At 42.6% G+C, this 24205-nt stretch overlaps 1 protein-coding gene across 1 annotated transcript in view; it reads right to left on the reverse strand.

Moving 5' to 3' along the window:
• Positions 1 to 639: 639 nt before the first annotated feature.
• The window catches only part of VSIG1 (V-set and immunoglobulin domain containing 1), a 104137-nt gene continuing 80571 nt past the window's right edge, over positions 640 to 24205 (reverse strand). The window contains exons 6-7 of the mRNA XM_086918470.1: positions 19745 to 19874; positions 640 to 3578 (exon numbers count right to left, since the gene is read on the reverse strand). Of these exons, the coding sequence (XP_086774596.1) occupies positions 3401 to 3578; positions 19745 to 19874 (308 nt within the window). The 3' untranslated portion in view covers positions 640 to 3400. The remainder of the gene's footprint in view (positions 3579 to 19744; positions 19875 to 24205) is intronic.

The raw sequence follows: 24205 nt of genomic DNA on the forward strand, positions 1-24205 counted from the left end.
CTCGAAACACCCACAGGAGGTGCTTATGGTTCCACAGACGGTGCTCATTTATCTGGTGACACGTGACGTGCCTTGGGAACTGCACTGATGGTGCGATGACGCGGCATTTCACCGTCTCCAAAGCTTCCAATCACGCGTGTTTGCTGACTCCCGAGTCCCTCTGCAGCTAACCTTAGCCGTATTATCAGCTCAATGAAAACCCTTAACAGCTGTCTCAAATACTTCCTTTTGCCCACTTTATTTTCAGCAAAATAAATCAGCCAACCTTGTTTCCTGGATATTTTATTTTATTTAACAAAACACTTTGTAAAGTTAATTAGGAGGCTTACTAGCTGGTGCGTTTTCTAGGCACGCAAACATTCCGGAGGGGAATTAAAAAAGCAGGTATAAAAATCTAAACTGAAGAAAATAGAAATATAGGTGATGATTGACACAATCAGTCGGGAGGCCATGGATAAAAATGGAGATACGTTTTTTTCTATTTAAAGTGTTTTAGTAAATTTTCTAGTAATACATCAATAAGAAACATGCTAAAGCTAACGAAAAACAAAATGAAGTGGCTCATTCTAAGTGTACTTTGCCCAGCAGAATGCGTTATAGTTGACAAAATTAGATAAAACATCAACTCCCAGAAAATGCGAATTTTATGTTCCATTTCCACAGGCATCACAGTAGTGAAAACACTAATTAGACTGCACCTACTTCCTGAACAATAGTTCAAAACACAACCGCCATTGCCTTTCACAATATTACTACCACAACAATACACATAAAATCAAAATCTTAAAGTAAGAGATCCTAATAATTTCGATTAATACAAATTACAATTTTAACCACGTGATCATTTCTGAATGACCTACCCCCACCACCTCTGTAACATTCCTCGAATGAAAAAAAACCAAACTGAAATGGACATTTGACAAAGCAGAAGGCAGCTGGGTGTACCGAAGTGTGAGCACATGTTTTTTTAAATAAGAAAAATCAAATTTTCAGAAATTCCAGTTCACCAGTTTCTAATGATTTCTACTGGATCCAGATGCTGGCATGTGGGGTTTTCGAGATCGAATGAACTGCGGTGACAAAACACCATTTGATCCCAGTTGCCTCTTACATCTAACTGGTTACTGGCGTTTCCAGATGTCTGCTGCTTCCGGCTAATGCGCCTATTTAAATAGTGGGTTTTCTTTTGTTTTTCTAGTGCACTAACACATAGTCCATAAGTCAACCAGCTGCAATTAGATAACAGTAACAGTGTTTACAGAGTGTGGAGCTGACATTTGCAAACCCCTTCCCTGTTTGTGCTGACCCACAGCCCATCCATCTTGGGATGCAGACTTTCAACTCCTGTTTTTGTGCCCTCAAGGAGGCCTTGGTGTGCAAACCAGGAATGTTTGGATCTTGTAAGGCGGTCCAAAGCACTACATTACAGTGCGAAGAGACTCATCATTTCTAGGGGAGAAAAGGTTGTGCAGATGAAGAGGCATGACAGCCCACAAAGCACAAGATGGCTGCCAAAAAATATCAGAGTGGCTCTCTGGGACAAGTAAACTGTAAGAATACAATAATAATATTTCCCAACACAAAGCAATAAACCACTGCAGAAGAACCATGTTGTGCACATTGCTGTAAATTTAAACTTCAGACTGCTTCCTAGTTTTTTGCAAGAATGAACTTCTTAGTACCTTGATACCCTGTTGTTTTAAGAGGGTATCTTGCTCTGTCAACAAAGGAGAATTTATGATTCACTTCAGTCTAAAGTCAACCACGATGTGCAATTGGGGAGGTTACTGCTAATCTAACTAATCATAGAAGAAGAGTACGATGGGTGACGCGCATGGTATCTAGTACATTGTAGCTCTTTCCCTCTTAAATGCAGACTTCTGCTGGAAACTGATTCAAGATAAAGATTTGGCTGCTGTGACCCTAAATGTCTGCATTTCGCTGGATATTTCGAGACCAGCATCCTTAATCTGTATATAATCTCTGAGATTTGGACACTCAAATTATCTAGGTTAATGTTGATTTTTTAAAATTTATTTTGGCTTTAAATCTTGGAAACTTAAGAATGGTGCTCAAAATATTGTGCAATTAGCTATTCAATGTCACAACATTGACAGAGGGTTTGTGTGACAGATTGGAAGAAACCACAGATCCGAATATATGCAGCCGCGAGGCTCCACCCTGCATGCGTTATAGAATGAACATGCCATTTAATACTAGCTAGGTTTCGCCATAGATAAAACAACAGTTATGAACTGTATGACACTTATTGTTGGAAATTAAATGCCACCAATTTAGCCGTTTTACAGAAGTAATGTCATAATTATGATATAGGTCTTATTTACTCCTCCCCGTCTTTTATCAGTTGCTTAAACGTCAGTGACGTAAACCCTCCATAGTCACCTAAAACATTGCAATTTCATGAGACATTGACAGGGTAAATTTCCAATTTTGTCCTCGCCTCTTTGTAAGATGATGTCGATTTTTTACTTAAGTCAGGAGTTAGTGCTTTGAGGTTAATCATTGCTAACCTATAGGATCAGTGTTTTGTAAGAGAGGCATTAAAATACCACTCAACATTGATGTTTATTACAAAAAAGGTTTACTGCACGTTTCACACAAGTACCCATCATGTTCTTAAGTTGTAGTATGTTATATCCTCTTCATATAGAGGTTCTATAGCATGGCTATTGATCAAAGAGACAATTTCATGGAGGAGATGTGATCATTGACTAAATGTAATCTTTAAATTCTGACACCAGCTTCCCGACTGACCAAATTATATAATCCTGGACAATTCACTTTTTTCCCTTTACATTGTCCACATATTGGATTCCTTACTAATATTCTAACCCCTTAGCATAAACCTCCTATATTAAAAAAAATATATATATTGGCCTGGATCATTAAATGATGCATCTTGCAATTTTCTACACCTGTATGCTTTTTTATCCCTTATTTATTTTCATCAAAAGGGAAATGTTTTTCTGTGCCATTGACTCTCATCTGTATCAAGATGAATAGAAATTGACCTCTACTTGTCAGCATCTCTTAGGTAATTTCGATTATGAATTGTACGCCTTCCTTTCCTGAATCAAGCCACCCTGCCTGAGAGGGTGGTTTTCATGCGTATATTAAGATAAATCCTGCTGTACAGTGGTCGATGGTGCTAATATTGTACCTGATGGCATTACATAAGACAAATTACATTTGGGACTTAAAGACAGAAGAAAGAAGTTCCTTTCTACAACTATATCTCTACTCTAACTTATCACTGTTAGGTGCTAAGGTTCTTGATATTCAAGAAGTTGGTCAATACAGATGTCGAAGAGCGCCACAGCGTAGAAAAGCAACAGATTTACAATGTCTTGGGTTCCAAGTCCAGTCGTCGATTAGACGTCTATGCTACAGCAGGAGTGTTCTCCTCTTCCATTTCTTCGTGGTGGGTGGCAATGTAGACATGTTCTTCATGAGTGGTGGTATATTCATGGGTCTGGACTGGTGGAGCTGCTAGAAGGCTTTGTGAGGCTGGGGCCGCTTGAGACGGGGCCGATTCCTGGTTCGCCTGAGTCATTGACCTGTTGGAAAGGGAACAAAAGCAAGATCACAGTGGTTACATTTCTGCTCAAGTGTCCACTTAGACCAGTGGTGTCCAGTAGTGCTGCTGGTGGGACGAATCCATGACGGATTTTCAGGGTAGCCACTGACTTTGTAAATGAGATCCATTTAGATTCACTCAATGTACATTCGTTTCTGTATATAGCCTGAAATGCGGTACTTCGGGACCTACATTGGTCACGCCTTCATTAGATGTTAGTGTGCCACAGTAAAAACAGTTGTGTACTCCTTCTATTAACCTTTCAAACCAGTTAGAAATTACAGTTGAGCCTACCTACCAATATGTTTTACAACATAAACACCTGCTGACTGACCTTTAGGGAGACTATTTCTCTCCCTCTGGGTTAATAGCTGAACATGTTATAACTCAGGCTTTTGTACTATCTAATGTCTGAGAAGCCTTACAAATCACAGCCAGTTGGCTGTTCATTCCTCTTTCAAATGTTACCTCTCCCAACCCTTGCTGGTATTAATTTCCTGTTTTTGCTAAATTAGTGCATTAAGATTCGAAGACTGGTCATATAAGGTCCCTAAACTTGGCCATCTAACTGAAAGATTAGGATATTGCTTGCATTGGTCACTAAAAGGCTTTATCATCTTCAAGTCTATTTTTTCAAGGCACCAGTAAGGTATTTGAGTCTATCTGTTCTGTAATGTAAGATAATCTTTCCAGAGCATTTGTCAAACGCTGTCATGAGAGGCACAGCATATAGCAATCTTTATTTTAATAAGTGATAAACAAAATAGGCAAATGTGGTGTCCCCGCTGTTGTACTTACTTCATCAGGGTTTAATATCAGCTGCATCAGCATCATTCACACAACAGCAGCACCAGCGTGCCACAAGGCGTGGATGAATACAGGTAGGCATGCCTCAAATCAGATATGTGGCAGGGCATCGGCTACACGCTGGTGGTGCAGTGGGTCAGCGGACTATGCTCTAAGGCCCTTTGTACAGAAGGAAACTGATGGACCACAGAATAAAATGAGGCCAGATATTGGCATAAATGATCACCAGCTTTTTCCGACTCACAGGACTGAAAAAGTATATACACATATAGCGGAACTCCTTGGGTACCATTTGAACACCATGTTCCCTTTATGCTACCGAGCAGTGGACTGTGATCTGGGGCCCTTTGTACACAATGACTGTGTTGGGCAACCGAATCAAGGGAGCCCAGACGTTTGTGCACACCTTGTTATCTGCATGCTGATGGTACAGTGGGCCTCTGAGCCAGCAGACTGCGGCATGGGGCCCTTTGCACAATAACACTGATGGGCAAAAGACTCAAGGGAGCCTAAACATTGGCAGAAAGGACCATTCCTTTATTCTACATCACACAACTGAAGATGTGTTGTTCTATGGCAAATATCATTGGGTTCCTTTTGAGTAACCCTTATCAACAATACATAAAGTGAGTGACAGTTTTGAGGATATAATCAGCTAATTCTGGATCAAACTAATTATAAGAGAATATTGCTGCTTGAATATAGGCCTCCCGGTTTTATGGTATTTATTTTTTTCACATTTCCCGCTGTATTTATCCATATTTACTTTTTTGCCATCTTATTGTATTTACCCATATTTATTTTGTGTTTGGCGAATAAATGAAGTCGTAAAATGGTGCATTTCCACATTTATTTAACCCGTTTACCGCAGCGGACATTCCATTGCAGTGCAGGCGTTCAACAAAGTGGGCGGGCTGCGTCGTCTGTTGGTCGTGCGCAGCACCAAGGAGGTAGGGCACGCAACAGCTTAACTGATAAACATGTACTCACACTTTGCTGCCTGTTACGTTTAAAAAATTAAGCAGACATATATAGTAAAACACTACACCTACAGGTGAATATAAGCATTCAGATTCAAATATATGTTAACATACGCCTGTATTTAGGGAAATCTCAACCTATGTTTACCTTCCTATGCTATCTATCTGCTCGGCTGTTGTCCTAGAAATCATGAAAAACAGCATGGAGAGTCGCCCGAAAGAAGCACTATTTTCTGTATTTTTCTGCTTATAAAAAAAAATACAGTCAGGAAACACATTGTTTTCTGTCTGTGTTTATCTGTAAAAACGTAAAACTGGGCGCCTTACTCCTATACCTCTTGGTTCATAAAGTGTGAGCCGAAACATGTTGAAAACTAGAGTATTCTCTTACTTGTTTGTGCTGTAGGAAGCTGGCTCTGTATATACTATACCAAAATGAGGTATTGTGTGCACAGAGTCCAGGGAGTCACCAAAGCTATAGCAGAGGCTAAATTAAGTAAGTACTAACAGATCTCTTTGTGGTAGTGTGGGCGAGCATTTAGGCCTATCCATTGGGCGTGTTAAGCATTTATTGTATTCACTCAATCAAGGACTGTTTACACTCACCCAATGACAAAATCCAGACCAATGAGGCAAGCATAAAAAAGGTATACTTATGTTTTATTTTAGAACCAATGAAGCAAAAGTGGATGATGTTCCTCTAAAAGGATATTACCTAGAGAACGAGAAAAGGCAAAGGTCAAAAACCAATTAAGGTTAGTTGTGGTGTGGAGGTTACAAGAAAAAGGAAGGAGAGGGAGTGTGTAGGAAATAAGGGGGGATCCCGCTGTTGCGGAACTAGGGTCCTCACACACCCAGCAAGCTAGGTGTCATGCTTCATCATTTGGACCTGCTCCTCGTCAGGTTTTTCTTTTCTTAACGTTGTGTGAGGACCCTAGTTCCGCCACAGTGGGATCCCCCCTTATTCCCTACACACTCCCTCTCCTTCCTGCTTCTTGTAACCTCAACACAACAACTAACCGTACTTGGTTGTTGACCGTGGCCTTTTCTTGATCTCTAGGCAATATCCTTTTAGAAGAACAGCATCCACTTTTGCTTCATTGATCTGACTAGGCATTGTTGCTGGACCTCTTTAAAAAGCCCTCTAGTCCCCTCTTTTGATAAACCTATTTTAGAACCAATAAGGACTTGGAATAGGTAAGTAAAATATACTCTCAAATGCCAGACTGTTGAAGGAAATACAGGTGTGATAGAAGTAGTAATCGTTACAGGTTTGTATATGCTTTGGAAACAGTTTAAATTGCACAGTAATTATTTTTAGATTACTTTTTAGTTACTTTTGGATTACTTGGAGTACAGAGGGTGGTATGCCTAGCTACCACACCTTAGGATCTCACAATTCAAAGTAAGTAAGACTTTTCATACATTTTCTGTTGAGTTTTCTTTTCTCCATACAAACATCAGTTCAGCAAAACATTTTAGGCCCAAATCTCAGAACATGGGTTCTTATGGGAGAAAAGTGTTAGCGGTTTCTCTGGTAAGTACACCACTTATATGAATAGGAGTTTTGTGGGTTAGGACCAAGGCTCCCCAAGGTCCAGATGGGCACTCAAGTTGAACCACCAGCGACACTAGGGCAACCAGGTGCAGAGTGCAGGGGCCCAATGTCAGCCAATAGGGCTAAGGGGGCCTTCGGTTAGGGACTGCTGATGAGCAGGCTACTCGGTTATGGGAGCAAAGCTCCTGGGGTTAAGGTCAGCACTGCAGGGGCCTATGACCAACACAGGAGCTGCACCACCAGCGGCACTGGGGCAGCTGGGTGCAAATAGGACATCGGAGACCCTGTGCTTTTCAATAGAGACCTTTGGTTGTGCGACATTGCTTCAGGTGACCACCGACTGGTGGGGTAAGATGGGTTCTTTGGGGATGCCTGGACACCATTGGTTGGGCCACCCAAGGCTGGGGGGCATTGGATGCAGGGGTGTCTTCTGGCGTCGTCTTTATTTTTTATCAGCTGCGGCTGTGGTCGGAGCGGACCTTTCAGGTTGAGGCTGCCGGTGTTGTCTTGAAGCTTGGGGAAGGTCGGAGATCACCAGAACCCAGGGAAGGATCACTGGGGAGACCTCATTGTCATGTTGAGCCACTCGAAATCAGGCCGTGGGTGTCTGGTGCAGAGTGGTACAGAATCGGGGAGTCGTCGGAATCCGGATTCTGTGGGTAAGTCTTTGCTTGAGCTAATTCAGCACTCACAGGAGACAGAGTCTGTAAGAGGGTTGCAGGGCAGGACTTCAGGGCTCTGGGGGTTGCTGGCTCGCCTCGGTTCTTGCTTGTATGCTGGCAGACTGGATAGACCGTTAGGGCTGGGGCCAAAGTAGGTGGTGTCCTCTTCTTCTTCCTGGGTCAGCACAGCTTTTCAGTCTTTCTTTCTTCCTCAATTCTGAGGAGGTAAGGTTCAGGGTTGCCCCTAAATACAACATTTAGCGGTGTTTAAGGGTTATGCAGGGCAGGACCAATGGGCCCCTTCCTTGCCACCCATCAGTGGTAGGGGGCATGAGCCACTCCCTAATTGGGTGAGTCCCCTATCTTCAAGATGGAGGGGACTGAGAAGTGTGTTTCACCTCACCTCCCCCACAAGGGGTGGTGGATTTGCAGCCGATTCTTCTGCACAAAGTAGGGGTGCAGAACCGTTGGGAGGCAGTTGCTGTGGGCAGCAAAAGGCAAGTACATCTTACAACAGCGGGAGGCCTTTGAAGTTCACATTTTGTGAACCCAGCCCATCCTGGGGGAGGAAGAATGACACCTCTGCCCATGATTGCCTTTGTTTATGGACCCTGTGACCGGAGGCCCTCTACCCAGTGGTGCAGAAACCTGTCTGGTGGTGGCAAGTGGCGGGCAGCCATTCAGGAACCACACCAGGGCTGATCGATTTTCATGGGGCATCGCCAAGATGCCCTCTGAGTGCATTTTACATTAAATTCAACACTGGTATTAGTGTGGGTTTATTGTGCTGAGAAGTTTGCTACCAAACCTCCTTGTTTTTAGTAAAGCCATTATGGAGCTGTGGAGTTCGTAATGACCATCTCCAAGACCATGTAATCTTGATGGCTTTGCTACACTTACAATGTCTAACAATAGGCTTAGACACTGTAGGGGTACTGGGTTCATGCCACGGTACCCTCATCTTAGGGCTAGAGCACCCTACTAGAAGGGTGACTTTTCTATACCATAGGCAGAGGGTGTGCTTTGCCGACTCTTCACTGTTCTCGGCACAAAAACAAGCAACCTGCAATGGAAACCTGTGGTTTTTCAGGTACTGGACCTCCAAGGGTGGTACAATAGGTGCTGCAGTCCTTAGAGGCCTATCCTGGTCATAGTGCCCTTAGTACCCATGGTACCTTTTACAAGGGGCTTACCTGTTTCCAGAGCTGTGCTAATTGTGGGTACAAAGGTACAGCCTTGGGAAAGAACGCAGGCCCTGGGAACCTGATTGGCAGGGGCCCAGGGCACACCAAGTCAGGTTGCATCCCATGTTAGGCAAAACGTGAGGGGTAATCATGCAAAAAGGGGCACTTTCCTACATGCGTTATGTACTTTCACATTTTAGAGTGTCATTACAATGCTTTGATGGCCAAGGCACTTCTTTATTCCCAGTTTTCTATTTGCAATTTTAAACAATCATGTTATCTCAAAATTAAGTTTCGATTTACCTTTCAGATCTTTGATCTCTTCCCCTTAAGATAATTGCTGTGGGTATGGCCAAGTCCCTGCTAAGCATTCTGCATGTAGTGTTCTAGCTGCATTTTTCAGGTCATTCTCCTATTTTACAGAATTGTTTTCAGAAATTTGGAGCGTCGTAATCCTAAAAGTTCCTCAGTTTATACAAATTCCTATTTTTCTGCTCTGTTTGCACTTGAGTGCCTCCATCTTACTGTTCAAGCTGTGTAATGTGTAATCATGTGCACCTAAGTATGTGATACTGACAACCAAGTACTATTTTACGGTGCCTTTGGTGGCTCAGAGCACGGTCTCTGGATCTGTCCTCCTCAACACTTCCCTGAGTCACTTTGTATAAGTGCATGATGGAGTAATGGGAAAAGTGTAAAAATTAGCTAAGGATCAATAAATGTCCTGGGGCCTGGTGGAGTAATGGGAAAAGTGAGAAAAATGAGCAAGGGTTCAAAAAATTACATGGGGACTAGACTGCTGCTTTTCCATAAATACCCAGGTCCAAAATATGGTCCAGTTTCTTTTGCAAATTATAAGGCATAAGGCAGTACATTATATGGCAGTATTACTTTAGTGCTTTTAATGGACTTCCTACTGCAGGTTTGCGCATTTTGCAGTGTAGTACATACCAAGTTTCACTATTAAATAGCTTCATAGTTCTTTAACTGTTAAACACCCGATTTGGCCCTGTGGAATTCACAGTTGTGTTCTGTACTTAATTCTCATGAAATGATAGACAATTTCATTTAGTTTAGATATGTAATGCAGTGTTTTGCAGTGAATGATCCTATCCAACTTAATCAGTTAGCATTTTCTCATACCTTTGGGTCATCACATTATCTGTAAAAAACAATTTAGATGAAACCTCCAAGCCAATTAACTTTGGTATCTTTAAAAAAATATCCCTCTGGTGCTACCTTTTACAAAGTTAGAGAATGTGGCCTTTGAGCTTTGTTTGTCCAAATCATGAGTATTGGCTGTTTCTTTGAGCAAGCAGCTGCCTTATTGTGTAGTGATACTGCCACAGTTAAATGGATTGCATATTTACAAAAAAAAAGATTTCTGGCAGTATCAAGATTATCATATTTTTTTTAGCTTTACAAAAATAAATGTTGAAAAAACACATGTTCTTCCATGAATGAATGAAGGAATGTTTATTTGCATAAGTTAACTAAAACCATTGCATTATAAAGAAATAAAAACAATTTTTGTGCAATATATAATGGTAAATAGTTGGTGGAATGCAATTATTAGGTGCCATCAATTGCCTTGGGTCTTATTTGCAAGAGTGTGTTTGACCGTTGCACTATGGCTAGGCTGTCCTGTTTTCAGTTTCTATTTTTGGTAAATTCTGGTGGGGTTTTGTCAGTGTTTTCAATATCTTAAAAAACTGTTGTTATCAGTGGTTACACATTTTCACGCCACTAAAAACAACAGAAAACGTGTTTTTCCGGTGTTTATGGAATGTTTTGCTTTTATCATTGCTTGCTTTCTGCACTGAAAGAACATGGTAAATAGACAGTGTACATATAGTGTTTATGAGGTCCAAAGAGATTTTTGCAAATTAATCTTATTGTAGTACACCATACAATACTTCTTCAGTGAGTCTTTAGTCATGCGCGCTCGCGCTATCCTTCCCATGTAAACTTCTGTGAAAAGGCCCTCTCAGCATTCATAGCCCCTTGGGCTAAGAACCGTCAGCTAAAGGGCACAGTTGGGATGACTCTTTCTTTGATGCCACATAAAGCACGAAATGATAAATATTTGCATTTTAGTTCCTGGGCATAAGAAAACAGTGCACCAGAATGGACTAAAAAGTCAATAGCATCCCTCATTAACTCTGAAGATTGTAAAGATGCTTTCAGCATACCATCTAACAAGTGGCAAGGATCTCCTACAGGGAATCACTACAGCTCGGGAATCAATTTTGACAGGTCATCACACACATTTTTTTATATACGTTGCTGAATCACTACAAATACAAACAATATCACTCCAATCTTTGTTGAACTTGGAAAGAACCTTTTTTGCAGAGCATAATAAGTGACACTGCGTTCCATGTTTTCCGAAAGTCTGGTGTCACGTTTTCACCACTATCCCAGATGCTTGGTGATATATATATACTTGTCACTATACCTTGCACTTAATTTTTAAAGCCTGAGGTGTTGGCAATTCACCTACTATCAATACTGTCCCACTAGAAACTATGGTCTGATGTATTAAGGGTTTTTACACATTCTCTGTGGGCAAATGTGATGACACATATTAGGAAAGATTTTTATGAAACTAGCCATTTTACCTATCAGTGAAAGAATCAAATGCAGCCAAAATATCAAATGTGAGTTTGATATGTCCTGATTCTCTATAGTTTATAAAATAATTAAACTAAACCTAAAACGTGAAACTCAACCCTGCATCTTTAGACCAAAGGCCATAAATCTGAAAAAAGTAAAAGGAAGAAGAAACAATATTTTAGTTGCATCCCTAAAGAACAAAACTCAAGCAGAATAATGTTAGCCAGTCTTTCTTACTGCTAGCTTGTATAACAAAGTTACATTTTATTGACCCCTTCAGTAAGAACAAAATGACTCTTTCACTTTCTTTTTCCTTTCTTTGAATGGCATTTAGTTTGTGGTTGTGCAGGTGTTTTTTCAGTGTTTATATGTTTTCACCGGTGAGGGCTATTTTTCTGTCAGTGGGGTTTTATCAGTTATTATAGGTTTAAACCTAAAACCCCACAGCCTAACTATGGCCAATCCCGTGAAATCCAGGACTACTTTTGATACCATTCCTCTCCTTTAGAGCTGTTTCCCATGTAAAGTGCTAGTGCTTTGCTAGTTCAGAAAGTGGTGTGACAGATTTGTATCACCACCCAGGATGTTTGGTGTTCCAGGACTACTTTTGTTACCATTCCTCTCGTTTAGAGCGGCTTCTCATGTAAGGTGCTAGTGCTTTGCTAATTCATGAGCTGGTGTGCCACATTTGTATTAGATTACGTGCAACGGTTGTGAGCTGTCTGAGGACACAGGGCCATAATCTCATAGTTTCTTTTCTACCTTGCCTTATACTGAAATCCCAAACAATCTCACATACAAGCCACACAGAAAGGTAATAGTTGTCCAAAATATTGTCTGGGCCCCTTTATTCCTTTAGTAATCACTATAGCCTGTAGCCACTACCCCTTTGACTTCAGTGCTCACATGGCCTGCTTATGCTCAAGACCTGTGCTGGGCCCATTGCTCACAGTTTCCACAGGGCACAGCCTCCAGCCATGCCCAATGAGTCATGCCACAGGGTGTAATCTTTGACCGTGGCAGGCCCTTGGTCTTTCGTTTCCAAAATTATGTTGCATATACACTTTAATGAATCCCTTTTCACCAGATTCAGAGGCCTGTCCCAGTGGTATCCAGGTGGAGGGTGAGACTACTAGCCATGTGCTGCATACACACTTTGTGGCATCACTGGTTACCCCTTCAGCCATAGCAAGCTGGTTAAGGGGCACAGGGCCTGGCCTTCGGCCATTACAGTAAGTTGTAGGGAAGGGACAGCCTTCAGCCCTTTCCTATGTCAAGTCCCCCTGTCCTCACACCCCATTTGGTGTAGCCTTCTTCTGTATGCATAGAATCTTGAAGTAGGGTGATGCCTTCAGCCTAGTAACCAGGCATTAGTAGCTTCTGGGCATGACCTGAAACTATGCTTAGATGGCGGCACAAGGACTATGGGGTGGAATTTATCCACAGTCATTGCCCAATACCCCTACACTTATGTAGTCCAGACTTGATCTTTCATCACCATTTTTGGCAGACTCACTTATAAAGAACTCCCTAAGCACATTGGAGTTATAAAAGGCACCTTTGGACTCCCAATAATGTCCTCCCACTAAAATAACCTGTGCACAACTTTATAGTATAAAAAGCAAATGCACACATTTGGTTTTGGAAAATGATATGCAGATCTGTAGCTAAAGTCATAAGTCATTAAAAAAGATTTTTCTTTAGCTGCAGGTTGGTGCACATAACCGTTTTTTCTCATGGACATTTTTGTAGTACATACCGGTACCAGTGGATAATTTAAGGTCAAGGTCACTTTCAAGCTGAAGGATGCAAGGCAGTATGGTGCTATTGCCTCATCACCCTCAGAGTGGCAGGGAAGTAAAACATACATATTGTCCAAGACCTAAAGTTGATTTTGTAGACCCTTTGGTAATCCAAGACATCTGTATATAATTTTTTCCATTGCCGAGCCTGAGCATATTGGCTGTACTCCGCTGATCAATGATGTATTTAATATTTTCACAGGCCGGTGTTTAAAACACTAATCAATGAAGGCCTTTTTTCTAGCTTCGATTACATCTGGTGTGCTGATTCTACCTCTATGGTCCTCCATTTTTTATATTACCATATGATGTAAACACTCTCTTGCTATTCCAAGAACCTTAGCTCTGTCATCAACCTGAAGCTACTGTGCTACTATGTGTTTAGCTTATTAGACCTCTCTCTCAGAACAACTGTTGTATCCATGGCAATTACCAGATCATATGTGTGTACGTTGCCTATCTGCCATAACCTTACCTATGGCCAGGACGTTGAACCCTTTATAGTCTGAACCAAGCATGCATATTTATCTAGTCATCTTGGAAGTCTTCTAGCTAGGCTTTCTTTACAAAAAGGTCAGTGCTCAAGTCCACATTGACTCAAAGTCATATGTGCTTTTCTCATTCCTCTCTCATCTCTTCTAGTGGCTCGTCTTCTTTCATTGTAGGTTCTCCATGCCCAGCAAAAGCTGTCTTTGCAAATATCTGATGTAAGAAGCAATTCACAAAGCACCTAATTCAAGCAAACCGCACGTCCAAGTCTGTCGCCAGTTATCTAAAGGTGTACAACCTGAACCGCTCTAGCTGCAAACAATGCTGTTGCCAAGGCAGAAAGACCAATGAAAATTAATCAGTGAAGCACTCTATATAAGCCCAATGTTCCGAGGTCTCACACAATGACAATATCCAATTAGTTCTATAATTTTCTTTAATAGAATTTTTGTTTTATAAAAACGAGACAGCCAAAGCGTTTAATTCTTAAGAGAACTTCTTTAGGTTTATAGAATGCTCCTAAACCTTGACAGGCGCAATGTGTGGTTGTGGGCAAGTGTACAGAAAGTATCCAATAGTCAATGTCCATTTTTATTTATCCGTAAGTCCAAATGGCAGATTTAGAACCAGAATTCGTGGCCGACAAGGCCTGTCTAGAATGGTGTTCATAATACTACGCCCTGAAGAAGTTCTCTTCAGAACGAAACATGCTGGCTGTGGCTGTATAGTTTTCATGAAAAGAAAGAAGATTATAGAACTAATCAACTATTGTCATTGTGATTCAAGAACATTGGACCTTTAAGTAGTACTTCTCGATTAAACTCCTTCATATAAGATGTCTGAATATGATAGTTACATTTAGTGCCAACATTTGCCTCATTACCAGAGGTGAATAGGAAGGAGCCATCAAAACTCTTTTTTAAGGAGACTATCTGCCTTGGTGAGCTGTTCAAAATACACGAAGCCACCGCCTTCAAACTGAATAAAATAGATTGTACACCACTGGAGTCCCACTGACCCCAATATACACATTTCCCTCGCTGATGAACCTGGCTCATCCATATTATATTAGAGTGAGGCATTGTCAGGTTCAGCCGTGCCCCGTTATAAAATGTGTACAAGATTTGTCTTGAGTGATCCATGTCTGAGTTGTAGCACTTCTATTGGCCGGCCACTTTCACCCATTATATTGAACTGAAAGGAACAAAAGGGAACGCTTCATCTTCCATCTGTTCACATATTTTACTCCCCTGAATTGGAACTTGGCCCAAATAGGCTGGTGTTATGAGCCACCTATGTCTTATAACATCTGGTGTCCTATCATTTGGAGTCTATTAAGGCCAACCTACATCTGCCATGGTGCCAAAAAAGCTCTTCATCTCATAGTTCTGTTCTGTATTCTCAGGTGAATTGAACTGAGTTATAGTTAGACCATCTTTATCACAGTGATTCACCCCACGAAAGACAACTGCAGTTTTTCCCAATGAACCAAAGTTCCTTTCATTGTGTTCCATCAAGTTATTGAAACAGTCATCAACCAGCCTCTCTAATGATCCTGATTATGGCCCAGTCTTGGTTCTCCAGTTTATCTGTACCCATGATTTAAGATACAACATCTTATAAATGCCTCTCTTGCAGAGAGGTTTCACAGTTAATTTTATAAACCGAAATCTCAACAAATTATTTAAATACTGTCTTTTTAGTGAAATGATCTACTGAATCTGAATTGATTTATTAATTGGTAAGGGACACATACCCCATCGGCTTTTTGACATTGAAAACAACATTTAAAGAGACAACTGATAAGGAAGAACCGAACCAGACAGACCAAATAAACAGAAAGAAAGGTAATCAAAGGCTTGCAACACCTAGTAATTACTCAAAGTCTGAATTTTCAAGACGATCATTGCAAAATCTAGGAACCAAGTCGAGGAAGGACTTGCTTCTGGCATGCTTTTTTCCTGTCTGGGGAATGTCAATAGATATGTAAATCATCCCAAACTGAAGTTACCACCAGATCGGTGCTTTGGCCAGGATGGATGTCTATGTGGAAAAAAACCACTCTGGCATTGCTGGCAATATGGGCTTGCAAGTGGCAAACGGCCAGTGTCTTTAATCGCTTATCCGACTGTTTATGATGGGCAATTTATGTAAGGTAATCTGGTGGCATCAGCACTTGAGACTCTTCTTGGAAGAAGCTTTACTATTTGGGCCAAACATCAGGCCTTTGATAAAATTTCAAACTTGTTTTTAAATGGTTGAAATATTGTCATAGTTTTAACTAATGTTTGAGACTCTTGCAATGCCTACATTCTTCTACAAATGCATAGGAACCAACGGCCAGATGTACAAACAGTAGGAATACCGATTTCCTAATTGCGATTCTGTAATGGCAGGGTTTTTGGCTTTATTTAGCAGTGATAATAGATCATTATTCTTGCTCGCATCTAGTATAGGTATTCTTAGCCTGTGTTGGCCCTTTTAAGCCCTTTTTCCAGACCTAGAAGAGGATAGCTGCTTAATATGCCTTTATTCTTGACTTTAACCTGTCTATTGCCTATTGGCTTTGACATATTAGACATATTGGTATGGTTTATGTAGGTATTCTGACAGAGCTAAGGAGCATTTCACCCCTTTCAGGCCTAAAGCTAGAGAGACTCCATCTTGATGGAAGCAGAGAGGCTTTTTAGGGCAAAAGTAATGTTTATAGTTATAACTGTTGTTCGCCCTAAGCGGACCGGAGAGAACCGGCCAGAGCTGAATCTAATCAGGAATTGTTCCCGGGCTCAGGCTCTAGACGAAACAAGCAGACTGTGCCACTGTGGGAGCGTCTAGCGCAAGGAGCCTGGTGCATGGGATTGGTGGGAAGAAGCTGCTGGCTGGAACTTTCCATGAGGAAACAGCATTCTATATTTGTGAAGTGCAGAGGCGGAGTCAGTCAGTCGAGGAGAGAGTCAGTCAGAGGGCAGTCGAGCAGAGGAGAGTCCAGCAGAGAGGAGAGCAGTGGAGTGGAGTTGGCAGAGAGAGAGAGAGGGTTCAATCTGGAGAAGAGCTGAGTTGAATAGTGAGCTGGAACTGAAGGAAGCAGTCAGAAGCAGTTGTTTATCAGGAGGAAGTGTGAATAGCTGGAGTCTGAAGTAATGCCTTTTAGAAGAGATAGAGGAGAGCTCGTGGATTAACCTATGGGAGCAGATGGAATTGGACATTGGCGCAGAGAAAGAGCGACTAAGATAGTGGAATGAACGGTGATCAGAGCGGCAGGAACTATTAAGAGTGAAGACGCAAGGTGAAGAGACAGTTCGTGTGGGGGAGAGGAGTCCAGAGACAGAGCGATCAGCGCAGAGGTGTACCCAAGAGTGCAGGAGAGGAGAGAGAGCATGAGATGAGCCAAGGCACAGACGAGAGAGGAACCCAGATGACAGCTAGAACAAGACTTCACACTAATCAGGTGATATTGTTTTCATCACATTAGCTACACTTAATCTTTTCCCTTTCAGCGGAGTGTTCCTGTTATGTGTAATCTTTTCTCTTTCAAGCGGTGTGTTCTACCTATAGCCTTTGTTAGATTTGTATTAATGTTTATATTACTATAATAAAATGTCCCCAGTTTATAACTAACTGGTGTGTAGTCCCTATTCTTGTTCACTAAAGGTAAACGGCGCTTCTAGGTAATCCCAGGCGCATGAATGGATGAGTAATCCCAATCAGGTAAGTGGTGATCACATAAATAGGGAGTGAGTGGACCTTTGATGCCAAGAGCAGGTAATACACAATAATCTGGACCCACAATCAAAGTTATTATTGTAGTTTCATCCCGAGTAGACAGCTGAGATAATATCCCAATATATATATATATATATGTATAGGTGTTCATAGGAATGTGGTCGTCGTTGATATGCGGCGTTAATGATAACACTGGGTGGGAGACCAGTGGGAATACCCACAGGATTGTGGCTTGAGTTAATTAATGAGAGCACTGGGGGGTCGAACCAGTGTGTAGGTTTTGCAGGATCGCGAACGGTTTGGAAAAGGAGAGCACTGGGGCTGCAGACCCACGTGTGTAGACGCACCAGATTGTGTGTCAGATCTGCCCTAGGGTAGAACGGTCTGGGTCGGGGTGACCGCGAGGCCAACTGATGTGAATAAGTGTAGTGTAGGGTATGGATATCCCTAGTAATCAGTGAGTATTCTTAGTATCCCTATAGATTTAGTGGTGTTTTTGATAATATGAGCTTGTATATTGCGAGTTCCCTATCCTCAGGTAGGTACCAGGTGCCTGGATAGGTGGTCCTGAGGACGGAAGGTGAGTACGTTTTGGCTGGGTCATAGGGGCCCCTGGGGGCTGATCCCATCTAAACAGAAAATCCAGCCATTACAGATTCTCTCCAAATTGCAATTAGAAGATTGGTATTCCTAATGTATGAAACTCATTGAGTTTCATTAGAAATTCCTAGTGGGTCGCAAATAGGCCTATTGCGTGCATATTAATGAGATAAGTCACAATTTACGATCCATTAAGAATCGCAGACATCACAGGGATGGTGGCCTGGTGGGGTCAAAGACCATCATGTCTGTGATTGATTTTTAATAAAGCACTCATTTTTTTTAAAAAGGAAAACGGGATACATTTAAAAAGAAAAATTGAACTTTGCGGTTTCATTTTTTAAGAGAAGGCAGTGGTCTTTGGGAGCACTGCCTGCTCTTAAAAGATAATTTTTGTACGTTCTCAGAGGGAATGGGTTATCACTAGCTTTATACTGGTGGTAAAGAATTACTGTTTTGCAACCGGAATTTGATTGCAAAACATTAATACATACCATTCTGATTTGCCATTTGAAAGGGACACCCCTTCCAAATACCGAATTGGTATTTGTGAGCAAACGCAAATTGCTATTCAGTGACAAGTTACTAATTCGCAATTTGCCTTTTGTACATTGTAAAAAGCTTTTTTGCAGTCACAAACAAGCTTTATATATCTGGCCCCAAAATCGCAAAGGGTTTGTAAGTACGCACTCATAGAAGCGCTGTTCCTCATAAGAGAAAATTTTCACTTTTCCCTAATTTACAAAGCAAACTAGCACTATACCAGGAAAGCTGTACAATTCTTGACTTTCCAGGCATGTTACTGAGTGTATGATTTGATTTGATTTTTTTGTTGTTTGAAAGCCTGCAATTTCCCCAGTGAGTAATTCCACATAATGTACATTAAGACTTGTGAATATAAAGCCACCAAGAGGCCAATTCTGGGAGAGTTCATTTGGACCAAGCAACTTTTATGCCTGTTGTACACCGTGAGGGCCAGTGACACAGCCAATGTGCCTTATGTCCTAATGCAAGTAAGGAAATTGGAATATTTTCTCATTGTTAGGTAATAAAAAAAACGCCACTACCTTGAGGTGCAGTGAGCATCTCAAAACCCCAAGCCCCGCTGCCACGGTATCTGCTGCACTATTTAGTAGTTACGACCCTGCTAAGGGCCCTTCAGCCTAGAACTACAATCCTAGAAAGAGCTGCTCAAGGCTTGGCTATTTGCTTCATAAAGCTAAGATGTGTTGACTGGGAACATTAATAGATTAATCTTGTAAACAACAATTACAAAGATATAAGGTGGGCAGGGCATTTATATATTGAGAACATCCCATTCATGTACGTAAAAAGTAGAACATGTCTCAAGATCATACCTGGGTGCCAACACAATGGCACATATATGACGTGCATTACTAGGTACTGCTGATGTCTTATTAGGAGCTGTTCTCACACCGATCACCCATATATTATGGGTTTGATTAGAGTTGGGTGGCAACAGAAAATTCTCCAATTTTTTAATAGTGTCCTGAAATCATTGTGGAAAACACCAATGGAATTTCCTTCACTATAGAGAATAGTGCATTCTTGAAGGAATCCTTTGTAGCAATTTAATTGAAACTGTATTCTGATACAATTAAACAAAGTAACTCTTTTGGGCTGAAGAACTGAGTGATTTGTCAAAGACCCACTTCAGAGGCATAGCAGCGGGGAGATTTGCAATCTATGTTATAGAAGACTTACTTCATTTCAGTGCCAGACAGTTTTTCCCTCTTCTTCTTGCCCCTTATTACAATGATCCAGACAGTGACGAAGATGATGACGGCTAAAAGGAGTGCTGCAATGATAGCGGCTGCGATGATCCCGCCGGCCCCTGCGTGAAAGGCAATGACGGTTGGTTAGGGTAGACTTGGATCATGAGGCACAAGTGGGTTTATGCCCCAAGCTAAACTTACCTCTGCAAAACTTAAACTGAAGCCACATATTCCAAGAACATGATTCCCAGAACCCAGATTTGTACACCACAACACCCGCAGGTTGAACATAGTACCTAACATGGCAGTATTCGCACAAAACAAAATTTAGGGTCACGGGCGAGTAGGAAGGGGTGATATTTGGTAGTACGTAATCAAAAGAGGGAGGAAGAAGCAGAGATCCATTCGGATTCCTATCAAAGGTAAGTAATCAGGGGGAGAATGGATCACTTGTACCTGTATTATCAGGGTCGGGTGTGTTGTGCTATTTGGTAGCCATGCAAAATCTCTGGCAAAGTCAGGAACTCATTTGTGCTTATTCACAAACCTTTTCATGGACCTTTCTCTTTCAGGAAGCATATGTTAAACTGCTTTTGCAAAATGTAGGAGTAAGGTATTTGATAGACGTTATCCCAAGGGTTGCAGCTGCAACAGCTGTCTTGCCCCATATGAACCTTGTACTGACTTTGTGGCCCCATGCCTCAGAGGTGGTAAAAATAGTCCTGAGCATGAGCATTTTCCAGGATAGGAAAACGAAGGAAGCATCCTGCTAATTAATGAGCGTCACAGGTAGAGGGATATTTTTTCTCTGGAGTAAAAAAATATATATATTGAGCAAATGTACAAATGTATAGAACCTACATACTTTGCCAGCCATCAGGAAGAGTTCAGTTAAGGAAGCTAAAGTATTTATTATTTGTTTAGATTTCAATTCACACTTCTATGGAATTTTGTGAATACCCTAAAAGTCGCAACTCTACACAGATTATTGGAGAAACGCACAAATCACAGTTTTCAAAAACAAAATTCTGATCAATTTGTGGAGCAGGCCAAATGTTTCAATTGCTTTACGAACGTTCTGTTTTTCTTGGGTACAGCACATAGGCCCTCATTAGAGGTCATCAGGAAAAGTGATGTGGTAGGAATTACGAATCCTGTGGCTTATGTTTCCTGCTGGTTACAGCATTATAGCACTATTACTGATTTTCATCTATAGTACGGGGACTTCCTGATGAAGTAGTTGCAGCACCAGTTTTTGAACATTTTTCTATTTTTAAGACCTTTTTCCCAGGATATATTCCGAGAGTTTTCACTGGAAGAATATGTCTGTGGACAAAACCCAGTGCTGGTTCCACTGCATGTATTGTGTTCCAGGTTTAGACACAAACTCCTGTTTGGGCCAATATTAGGATTTCTGAGAAATCTCTAACGAGGTCCTAAATAAGTAACTTTTTGCTTACTCACTCGTCTCCATGATGTTTCTTTGAATGTGATTGATTGTGCCTGTATTGTTCTGACCTTATACTAATAATTAAACTTTTCCTTCCAGTCTTTTTTTAACAATATTTCTGATTGGATTTGCATTAAATCGCCAACACATTTCCAGATGACTTGACACACAGTGGCATTTCTCCACTATGTAGCATTAATAATACTGTTAGGAGACCGACTATCATAGTCTGCCCTATCAGCACCAGGCCTCAGTGCTACCCCCATCTTTTAGATAGCTACTGATTACAAAACTAAAGAGAAAGAGAATACAAACTAACTAAAAAGACAACACCTGCAGTTTGTGACATGCATTTGCAACATTCAATGGAAAGTGGCAAAATACTTTTTCTTCTACTAAACTTCAAATGATTTCCCATATTGTATAATTGTGCCACTACTTGCGTTCTTTTGAGGTGTTGAAACTTACATGTGCCGGGTCCGTCACGGCAGGGGGGGGAGGAGTAGTGTGTAATCATATGTACGCATGTGTGTATGGCCGGCGCACTTATGTTACACAGCCCGTTGGAGAAAAGCCACAGGCTCCAATTCACCATCTGAGCGTCAAAGGAGGCCACTCGGACCAATCCAGGCGCTGCTCTCATGTAAGAGCAGTGTCTGGATTGGGTGTGGAGCCTATGCCCTGGGGGCCCATCACCTTCTAGCCAGCCGATCAGAGGAGCCGCGAGGCAGGCAGGACCGGAGCAGCAGGTAAGTCTTTTTTATTTTTAGAACTTATATTTTCTTTCTAAACCAGCCGCCTGCTCTGCCCGCACCGCCTTACTACTTTAGTTAGGCTGCGGCCACCACTGTCTAATTCCATCTTCAGCACATAAGAAAAAATGTGAGGTTCGGGTCAAATACATTTACCTCCCTGTACATAGAGCAGGAAGTTTGTGTCATGTAATGTATGTATAGTGATGTAATGTGTAAGAATGTTTGATGTAAAAAATCAGGTGCTGCGCTTTTTGGTACTGACACAACTACATTTTCTGATCCCAATCGGCATCACAATATACACTATACTATGACATTACATCCTGTTTAAAGTGCTCCCTCTGGTAGAAAAATTTCAAGTGGAAGAGAAGTTCATGTCATTGTTTTGTTTTGCATGGAGCACTCATACAACACACAACGCACACAACCACCTCTCACATCCACACACACACACACACAAAGTAATGTGCTATTTTTAGGTTTCGCCTGCGAAGAGATGCGCTCTGCGCATCTTTTCGGCGCAGGCGAAATCCTGTTGAGATCTGTAGTGTGGCTTGGTTCGGCCCTCGTCCTTGATTGGCTGGCTCCGTAAACGGAGCCTTGCCATTGGACGAGGGGCCTGTCCGTCAATGCCGGACCAGACACGGGGGCGTTCCCGACATTCTTTGGCTTTTGCCGACGTCACGGGACGCCGGGAACGCCCCCGTGTCTGGTCCGGCATTGCCGGCACGCAGTATGTAGCTCACCTTTTTTGGAGCCCTTGTGCGGCTGCTGACAGGCAGCTCGTGTACTTTCTCCTCCCCTCTGGGATTCTGGAAACGTAAATTGGCAGTGAGAGAAGCCCCGGCCTGAGAGTGAGCTCTCTGACTTGGTGCCTGCGGAGTGGAGGAGCCCGGAAACAGCTCGCGCCGGCCGGGTCTTGCAAAGCCTCGTCTCCACCGTGCTCAGCTTCATGCCTGGGATGTCGTCGTAGGGAAGCTTTCTGCCACGTGCCATTCTCTCTCGCGATCCCTGCGTGACGGAGCCGCCTCTTGCAGCCATGGTGGGCTGCTGCGTCGCCCCAGCGCCGGAAAGTACTGCAGGTATTTATGGGTTTATTAAACGATCTTTTCTGGACAGTCTTGTGTTTAACGTTTGTGGTGCATTGCATTTATAGCATTCAAGCCCCATAGTTCTGGTTGGAGTACTGAACGGCATTCTCTATGGACGTGAATGTTTCCTTTAACCTGAGTCTCCGCATTTCTACCGCAACTTCCCGCCACCATCTCAGCAGATGAACTGTGTATCGGTGAGAATCGCCCCTCCTGCTACATCCTGCTGTCTCTCAGCTCTCACTGAAAAACTCGTGCTGTGCACTGCTTTGCACGTAAATTTCGTGCAGCGCTGCTCGCCGATTTATCTGAGGCGCCTCGCCTTATATAAATCGGTGTGCACAAGATCACACGCTTTCTCTTTGCCTTCTGGGGAAGCCGGGATAATTAACCGCAAGCCCACTTCTAAAATTAGGCTGGGCTTTTCGGGGTTGGTATGTGCGTGTGGGCCACCGATACTCAGCCCACTCGGCTTCGGGTGCTTTCACTTTCGCCGGTGCTAGCTGCGGCGCCTCCGAGGGGGCGGCATTTCCCGTCTGAGGCCGTGGGAAGAGGAGTCGGATCCCCGGGCGCGGGGACGGTGCCAGGACCCGGGATGGACGCGCGCGCGCTGACCGACGACCTGCCGGCGGTGGGCAGTCTGTCCAGCCGGGCAGCTCAGCTCAGGTGGTACTCGGAGTAGGAGGGCGCAGCACAGAGACTGCCACCGGGTAAGCAGGGCGGGAAGGAGGGAGGTACCATGCCCCCTGCACTCACACTGAAGCCCCATAGTTCTGGTTGGAGTACTGAACGGCATTCTCTATGGACGTGAATGTTTCCTTTAACCTGAGTCTCCGCATTTCTACCGCAACTTCCCGCCACCATCTCAGCAGATGAACTGTGTTTCGGTGAGAATCGCCCCTCCTGCTACATCCTGCTGTCTCTCAGCTCTCACTGAAAAACTCGTGCTGTGCACTGCTTTGCACGTAAATTTCGTGCAGCGCTGCTCGCCGATTTATCTGAGGCGCCTCGCCTTATATAAATCGGTGTGCACAAGATCACACGCTTTCTCTTTGCCTTCTGGGGAAGCCGGGATAATTAACCGCAAGCCCACTTCTAAAATTAGGCTGGGCTTTTCGGGGTTGGTATGTGCGTGTGGGCCACCGATACTCAGC

Source organism: Lissotriton vulgaris, chromosome 4_1 (assembly GCF_964263255.1).
Source record: "Lissotriton vulgaris chromosome 4_1, aLisVul1.2, whole genome shotgun sequence".
Taxonomy (NCBI): Eukaryota; Metazoa; Chordata; class Amphibia; order Caudata; family Salamandridae; genus Lissotriton; species Lissotriton vulgaris.